This window comes from Beta vulgaris, chromosome 4 (genome assembly GCF_026745355.1).
Source record: "Beta vulgaris subsp. vulgaris cultivar EL10 chromosome 4, EL10.2, whole genome shotgun sequence".
NCBI classification, from domain to species: Eukaryota; Viridiplantae; Streptophyta; class Magnoliopsida; order Caryophyllales; family Amaranthaceae; genus Beta; species Beta vulgaris.
In genome coordinates this window covers 5,213,064-5,222,311 of record NC_079205.1, presented here as the reverse complement: position 1 = coordinate 5,222,311, position 9,248 = coordinate 5,213,064, and the positions used below count along the sequence as shown (strand labels likewise).

General features: G+C 33.0%; 1 protein-coding gene across 1 annotated transcript; it reads right to left on the bottom strand.

The window, feature by feature from the left end:
* Window positions 1-226: 226 nt before the first annotated feature.
* Window positions 227-4,909, bottom strand: LOC104907043 (septum-promoting GTP-binding protein 1). The gene is made up of 6 exons (XM_010695898.4): window positions 4,319-4,909; window positions 4,081-4,201; window positions 3,755-3,851; window positions 3,597-3,636; window positions 1,683-1,766; window positions 227-541 (listed from the first exon to the last, which is right to left on the bottom strand). The coding sequence occupies exons 1-6, from the start codon at window positions 4,661-4,663 to the stop codon at window positions 377-379; spliced, it is 852 nt and encodes a 283-aa protein (XP_010694200.2). The 5' UTR covers window positions 4,664-4,909; the 3' UTR covers window positions 227-376.
* Window positions 4,910-9,248: the final 4,339 nt, after the last annotated feature.

The window sequence follows — 9,248 nt, the reverse complement described above, 5'->3', positions numbered from 1 at the left end:
AAGATATTATATTTGTATTAGTTCATATTGATCTAGCAAAATTTGAGTATAGCTCATTCAGTCCTAGCTAATCCGATTTCAAACACAAGAAAATCAGGTTTGTCTTCAAATTTTACTAGATATTAATCTCATATTCTCATCCATTGCCTTTCCTATAAACCAACATTAATAACGATGAAATTTGAAAGTGAGTTTAACTGGGCCACGTTACTCGTTGAGATAGAAATGCAGCACAAAGGAAAACTCATTTCGCTTCATTTCCTACTTGCTTTCTTTTTACCTCGTTGTTCATGTATCTATGATTCTATGAGCTATGTACAAGACGACCTTGCCACGACGGCGAACGTTGAATAAAACACAAGAAACAAAAATTACACTAGAAATCAATGATGGGTTCTCCAATGGTGAGATTCCTTTGTACAGTCCATGGCAAGTCAAAGAGTTTAGCCATGATGAACTTGAAGATCTTGTTCACATTTATGTTATGGGTTGAACTTGAGAAGAAAAGAGTTGCGTCCATTGCCTTTGCATATGCTCTAGCCTGCATTAAACATTCCCAAAAACATTAACTTAATCCAATTCACATGAGATCAAAAGTTTAACTAAAAGGAAACGTATTTTTGGATGTAGACATGTAGTCTCTCTACAATTGTTTTTTATTGACCATCAATATTATTATACTTATAGATCTCTCTATCCTCAAGGAAGCATAAATGCAAATATATTTACATTTATAAAAGCGTATTATTCCAAAGTATCTCAAAAACTCCTGGTACGCCCTTAGAAGGATCCCTAAATTTCCCAAAATACTCACAATATCAGTATTATAAATGCATATCTATCATCTAAAACTTTATATGACTATCAATCAACATTCCTTTATGTCCATAAGACCATAACAAGATCAACACTAGCTAGATTTCTATTATTGAATGAAGAAGGGAAATTTCACCACTTTATTAATTCATCACATGAACTAGGAATCTCCCTTAGAACATGTAAAAAGCATGTAACTATGTAAAAATGTGTGTAGATTGGTGAATCCATGCATATATATGGTAAATTTGATCAAACACTACATGTTAAACCACGTACATTTATCATACTCTCTTCGTAAGATTTTTTTTTTTTTTTTTTTTAAGATAAGGAGAATTCCCTTGCAAGGAAGGGGAGAAATTGGGGATCTTCCTTGCAAGGGTGACTCTCGAACCCCTATCGCAGATTCGCAGGGGTATAAAGAGAGTTTTACAACCACTAGACCAACTTTGATTCTCGTCTAATTGTAAAGTAACTTTCAGTAAAAATAATAAACGTAATAACGTGTATCAGTGTATCTGTCCTCTTGCATGAGACTAAAGAAGCTACAAAATCTGTAAAGATACAAAGGATATATTGCCAAAAGATATAAATCTAGGTAGAATATAATACACACAGGTGTTCACACCCTGGTAAAGTCATTTGCAGTGGTGTCACATTCATTAGATAAAAACAATCCAATAAAATTTGGCAAACAACCCCAACTCCATTATTCACCAAAGGTGTAATTGCAATTTGGCTTTAAAAAAATAGTATATGAATAAGATGCACATGCTTACATAATGATAATATGAATATGGAGATTAATACTATAGTATTTATTTATTTGATATAGTATGAATGTGGAGTAGTTGATTGGCTGTTACCTGAGTTACAATAGTCCACTGTAAATCTGGAGGAAGCCTAACAAAATCATCAAACTTGGTGCCAATCAGTATAGGAATTGCTGTCTGCAATACATTGATGAAACATATCAATAATTAAATTGGCCTTAGGGGAACAAAAAAGGCGTAACATTTGCGTATTGCATCCATTTCACTAAAAATTTCTAAATAATATAGTGATATTGAAATGATGAGGTCACATGAGAAGAAAAAATGATAGCTGAATTTAAAGGAGCCGAATTTAATGGAGCCGAATATATAAAACGCTAAACAAGTCACAAATTTAAAATTTTGACATAAAAAAATCATCTAGACAAGAGGATAATAATTAAAAAACAATCATATTTACTTTGTACTATCTTCATGACTCATATAGATAAAAAAAAAACAGTTATAAACAAGACAAAATATAACTTCGATGAAGTGCGTGAAGTAAAATAAGTTTCAATAAATGTTAAAAGGAATATTGTAGAAATTTTGAATTAATCAAAATAAGTTGAATAAATGTATAAAACACAAATTAATAGTGAAATAGAAAAGGCCAAATTGTTTCGAAATACTCCTAAATCTTTAAAAACAAGCAAGGCTGCATAAGAAGAAGCATTTATACATAAATATACAATAATAAAAAAGTTATCACCGATGTCCAAAAAAAAATAAAAATAAAATAAAAAAGTTATCAACAAAAAGACAATGATAAATAAATAAAATACTAGTTTAAGTATCAAGAATAGAGTAAAGAGAAAAGTAATAGTTAGCTACAAGTCCCCAAAGTAAATTAATTAAGAAACAAATTGAAATTAAGTCTTCTTCAAATAGTACAAATAACATTCGTACTAACGTGGGTCAATCAATGACTTCAAAACAAGACCTTTCCTTTGTAAAAAAAAATAAAAAAAATAAGACCTTTCAATTAGTTTAATTGACATAGGTGAGAAAGAGGTGGTAGCTCAGTAGAATACCACCTCGAATTTTTTGGGCGTTGTTCAGAGTTTGAATCCTCATCTAAACAATATGTTAGACATTTACTTCTGAGCTATTTAGCTTTGTACCCAACTTCTGAACTAGTGTGACCTGCAGGCTAGTAGACTAACAGGAGTTGGTCTTCGGACCAATTATCTTTTCTAATAAAAAAAAATAAAAAATTGACATAATTGAGATGGTGAAGGGGTATGTATGTTGGGGAAATTGACATATCTCTAGCGTGATGATGAAGATTAAAATAGCCAAGAGACCTTTCGATTGATACATCTCCTTTTGTCTAAAGTCTACCTAACAGAGAGAGAAAATTCATAGATACTTTTTCTAGTGATAAAATGGCAATTACTAAGCTTCATTTTCAATAATGGAGTTCCACTAACTGTGGCATTAAAATGACCATCTAGTAACTGCAAAATAAGTTATATACCCCATGTATGATGTACTACAAGAAGTTTCCTAGTCAACTTGTACTTAGAACACCAACTGAATTGTGAATGAATTATATATATATATATATATATATATATATATATATATATATATATATATATATATACGGGTCTATAAAAAACAAAACAAAATGGAGAATAAAAAAGAAAAATCGGGTTGGTGCCCGAAACCAAATAGATTGTCCCGTTTTCATATATTTCGTGAAGAAGAGTTCTCCAAATAGCCTTACTCATATAGATATATACTCTATTTTTAGACTTGTTAATCTCAAATAAAAGAGCTAGTATAGTCCTACTTGATTAATACTTGACAATATATTCTCATAAAGTAAAATATGCACAAATTAGCTTCTTTCCTTTATATTTTCAATTAATGAAGCACTTAATTGGCTGATTATGCAATGTGTAACTTAAAGGGAAAGATAAAGTATAAAGAAAAAGAAAGCTCTGGTTTTTTATGTAGTACCTGATTCCACTTCCTTGCTTGACTATACCACCCAATTACACTACAAACACAAAAATTTTCAACTAATATGAGCTTTACTTCAAAAATATATACTTAAAAGAAGTTAATTAATCACAAACAATTGCAAAAAAAAAGTAAAAGAATAAGTAGAAACCAACCTATTAAGGGTACATCGGCTAGTAAGATCAAACATGAACAATATTGCAACTGCATCTTTACAAGCTATTGGCATATGATCCAGAGAATCATGATCACCTAAATAACAACCAACATAAGTATTAGAGTAATATTATATGTAAAAAAATAGTATGGACTTTTACTAGTCATAGACTTGTATTATAATAAGCTTCAAACTTTAATATTATTCTTGACACCAAATTACAAATTATGCAAAGATATAACTCATACACGCTTTCGGACGTTCCCGGAACCAAATCTTAGGCCATACATATAAGTATTATATTTCTCAAACAAGAAATTTTACCTGCAACATCCCAAATGCTAAAAGCAATGCGAGCACCTTTAACAACCATTGTTTTATCCATCAAATTCAACCCTTTCATCTGCAAACTTTTCCTTTGTTGCTCATCTCCTACATATTTAATCTACCCACCATCCAAAAAATCAATTATGTAATTAGCATCATAATCAAAACGCGTGTAAATCATCACGTCTCACGTTAGTTTAATAATAACAACAACAACAAAAGTGCCAAAACTTACAACAAAGCTAGTTTTGCCAGTTTGGCAATCACCCAACAAACTAATCTTGAGGTTGACCAAATTAGAATCACTTTCATACCCACTTCGTAAATCATCTACCTCAACTTCGTCGCCGGTTTCCGGTGAGTTGGGCCGGTCGAGCCGCCGGTAATGGGCTGAACCGGGCGGTCTAAAGTTATGATTATTACAACGAGAACAAACAAGAATCCGGTCCCAAATAAACCGGAAAAACCGGCGAATAACGGCAACCCGGTCAAGAATATTGGGCCATTTAATCTTGACCCGGACAATTTTACGACAAAGTCGGGTCATTTTTTGTGTGGCTTCATTGTTACACTGACCCATAAAGATTAGTTAAAGAAGAGAGGAAATAAAGAGGAAGATTTTATGTTTGTTGTTCATGATAAAGGAGTTTTAGTAGAGAATTTGAATTTTATTTAGAGGGGTTTTTGGGTGATATGGTAGGAGAGAGAAAAGAGGTGGTATGAAGGTTTTGAATTTTTAGTCCAAATTGCCGGCCACCTTTGGTTGTTTTGAGGAGAGGTTGGTTTGGGTTGGTTCTTCTCTTTTATGTAGTCTTTACGTAGAGATTGGGGTGTAATGTAATGGTGTATATTTATGTCAACCACGGGAAAGGAGCTAACGTTGAAAATGATTATTCAATGTTAGGGGTCGTTTGGTTCAAAATAAGGAATGGAAAGGGAATGAAATGGGATGAAAGGATGGAATGGAAATGGAATGTGTTACTTTGGACACTTGTTTGTTTTGATGTAGGAATGGAATCATTGGCCTAATGACTCCCTTACTTTTTGTTTCCTATGGTATGAGGAGGGTTTCAAGATGGGGGAATCAAAATTGGGCTAGTAAGGGAGTGAAAAAAATGAATAACTCAACCAAACATAAAATAAGGGAGTGTGTTACCTCAATCCGTTTCCAAGCCTAAAATATTTCCAACCAAACGGACCCTTAGTGAGTTACATATAGGGACTGGGAACCAATTATGTTTGGCGTGAGTGGTTAAGAGTCTTTCGCTCGTATCCTTAATCAAGGTTTTGGGTTCGAGCCTTGGGTATGGAAAAAACCCCAATTGGGAGGGATGTTGTCCTTTGAGGTACTCATGCAAACTCCCGCAGGAGATTAGTCCACTCGTCGAAGGCGGTGGAAAACTCCTCGTAATAGACAAAAAAAAACATATAGGGACTAGGAGTCTTAGGAGTTAGGAGTATCAACTAGCTATATGAAATATATATACTTCTTTCTTTTCTTAAAAAGTGCCCTTTGATGTACTCATTCAAACTTTCGCAGGAGATTAGTCCACTCGCCTTAGGCGGTGGGAAACTCCTCGTAGTAGACCAAAAAAAAATCATATAGGGACTAGGAGTCTTATAGGAGTTAGGAGTATCAGCTAACTATATGAAATATATATACTTCATTCGTTTCTTAATATGTGCAACATAGAGAAAGTGAGAAAATATCAAGGAATATAGAGAGAAAAAGTTAGGAGTTGGGACTACAATAAAGTAGAGTAATTCAAGTGATGAATCAAAAAAGTTATGGTCCCTTCTTGCTTTATGGTGGGCGTATTTGTAACAATATTGAACTTTTTATATTATTTTGAACTTGGTTGCACTTATTGTGATTGTTCCAAATAAGGAAAGTATTGCACTTATTAAAAAACGGAGGTAATATATATCTTAATATGCTTAAAAGGTAATCCTGGGTTGGTGAACCGTTTCAGGTCAAGGTATCAAGCTAAATTAAACTTGATTTTTGCTGCTCAAGCTTGGGGAAATTAGGCATAACTTTTCATGCTTTTATCGGGCCTAATCTTAACTCAACCCATACTTAGGTTTTACAGAGAATAATCATAATTAGAAATTATAAAAGACAATGACCCATAGTTGGAACCCTTAGTGTCAATTTTTCCTAATGAACCCATACTTAAGTTTAACATTATGCATATTTGAAAAGATAATTATTAGAAAAAATATGCTTAACTGAGGTGATCATTTGTTGGTGGCCCATTTCAGGACAAGATGTCGAGCTGAATTAAACTCGATTTTCTGTGCCCAAGCTTGGCGAATTTAGGCCTAATCACCATTTGTGTCGCACATTGGGCTATGTGCAACGCTGATGACCAGGCTGCTGGTGCCCTTGGAGTAGTGTTTGAGAGTCATATGTGTCGCACAGAGCACAAGGTGCAACACAGATGACTCTCTCATGCTTTGTGTGTGTGAGAGTCATTTGTGTCGCACCTTGTGCTATGTGCCACCCAAATAGCTTGAGATCTGCACCGTTTTCGTGTCCGACGTAGATCAATTATTGGTCATTTGCGTCGAAACCTGTGCCGTCAGACCTATGTCCGACGCAAATAGGAGTCACAGGTACGACGCAAATCGTCCTTTCTCTATTAGTGCAAAGAACTTTTTGTAACTCCCATGTAATAATAGAGTTCCTTTCATAATGAAACTTCCTAAGAAGTTATACATATACTAAAAGAAAATAGCATTCTCTTCAAGGTATATTTTGTAGATAGAGTTTTTGTCACATTAGAATTTGAGATTTCTAATATAAGTAGGAGTAATCCCTTGTATATTCACTATATATATAATTAATAATATAATCTAGTTATGAAGTTTACACAATCTAACATGGTATAAAGTTTAGGCAGAATTTTAGTGTACACTTCAGCTACTTCTGTGGATATTAATCCAACGTTAGTGCAGTTTCGGGTCCTAAAGTGGATGATCCAACTTAATATCATCGTTTAGCATGTTCTCTTCAGTAACTCACGTGTACTCACCTTGATACTGCATATGCGATTCACCAGACGTATCTTTTTATGAATGATCTACGGGAACCACACTTCAATGCATTAAAGAGCTTCGTCTTGTGTCATGCATAGGGTACTATATATCATGGCTTACATGGATATTCTACTATTTTTACACGATTAATAACATATATAGATTCAAAGCGCGAAGAAGCAGAATAGACAGATGTCACAAATGTTGTTGCGGAACCTTGTTGGCTATATAACCTCCTCGTTTTATCGTGATAATATTAGTGCATATTATCTTTCCAATAACACCGTATAACACCAACTCACTAACACAACCAATAATGTTGAGATGATCATTCGCTTTGTCTAAGAAAAAGATTGATTTGGGTGAAGCACGTGTTTTGCAGTCTTTTCGAAGTATTTGTATACAACATTTCACAAATGGACTACCGCAACAACTATTTTTGGAATTTAGATCCGGTCTTAGTGTACAATGTTATCCCGGTATGAATGTGTGGGTATGTGATTTCATAAATAATATAATTTTCTTCATGATATATTTTATTAATGAGAACGTATTGTGTCAGACGCGTCTGGCCATAATATGGTCAGATCGCTTCATGCAATTTTCAGTTGACACATTAATTCTTTCATTTAGCTCAATTTTTTTTTTCATTTAGCTCTATTCTGGTTTCATTTAGCTCTATTTTTGTTTCATTTAGCTAAATTTTGGTTTCATTTAGCTCTATTTCTTTCATTTAGCTCTATTCTAGTTTCATCTAGCTTTATTTTTATTTCAGTTAGTTTTAATTTTATTTCAGTTGGTGTTTATATATCTTTAACTGAAACTCAAATACATCTAAATGAAACTCAAAGAGAAACTAACTGTAACTTAAATACATCTAAATGAAACTAAAACTTATATACATCTAAAGACTAGGACTTTCCTTAAAGACTAGAAGAAAAAAGCTAGAGAAAATATTGATGATAAATTCTGTAGATTCTGAGTCTAAGTCAATCTAAAAAAACCCTTCAAAATTTTTTTTCCCAGTGATGTGCAAATGGTCATATCTCAATGAGGAAGAACTCAATAACTGGAAAACCGAGCTATTTTTCCTTCCTCAACTTTGTCTTCTCAAGTAACAACACCAAAGAAAATTTCATCCCCTTCATCATCAACGTCTCAAAGGGAGAATGAAGTTGCTTATTTACTCAAATTTAAAATCGCAAAATTCAAAATTAAGAACATACATCCACATTCCACACATGCAAATTGGGAATCAAAGTATCATGAAATGCAATAATTTGGTTTCGTCGCTCAAATGCTTGGAATAATTTAAGATCTTCATGCCTCCATTAATGGAACATTACACTTCCAATTTATACGCATAATACAGTTTGTAAGGGATATTTGAACAATGGTCCGATCGAAAGTTTCGGTCAGACCGTCTGATACAATACTTTCACTTTATTAATAATGCTTTTTCAAATTAGAATCCCTAATACAATTGAGATTTGAGACTAATGTTTTGTATTTCACTATGTATATATGATCAATAATACAACACTCCAATTGGAGAGTCTACATAATCTAACATTTATTCTCACAATTAACTAAATCATATTTTATGTCAACAAAAACAACTCTAATATGAACATTAAACATTTTCTCTTAGGAAACATTACACATGTTTTTTCAATGTAACATTTGTATATTTGGAGACTAATTACGAAAATCAGATGTTGTACAAAACAAACGAAAAGAGTATTAAAGAAAATGTGATAAATGAAGGATATTATAGGAAGGGAGACATGCACATTGATTGGTAGATCTAGATCAAAGGATGAAGAGGGGTATAGATTTATCTTTAAAAAAGCTATGTATCCATTTGTGATAAAGCAAAACAAAAGCTGCAGATGAGTATTGGTCACAATGTCACGACTTCCTCAAATCTTTAGCTCTAAAAGCATTAAAGTGAAGCAATATTTACAACTTACTTTCTCTAACCAATGGGGGGCAATAGAGTAGGCCATAAAAGTAGTAGGGCTCTGCATTTAAATTTCTGGTTATCTTACTTTGGTGCCACATTTTATAAAAAAAAAGTAAGAAAAGAGTCAGTGTTTTTTTTAATTTTTTCCTTGAATAAT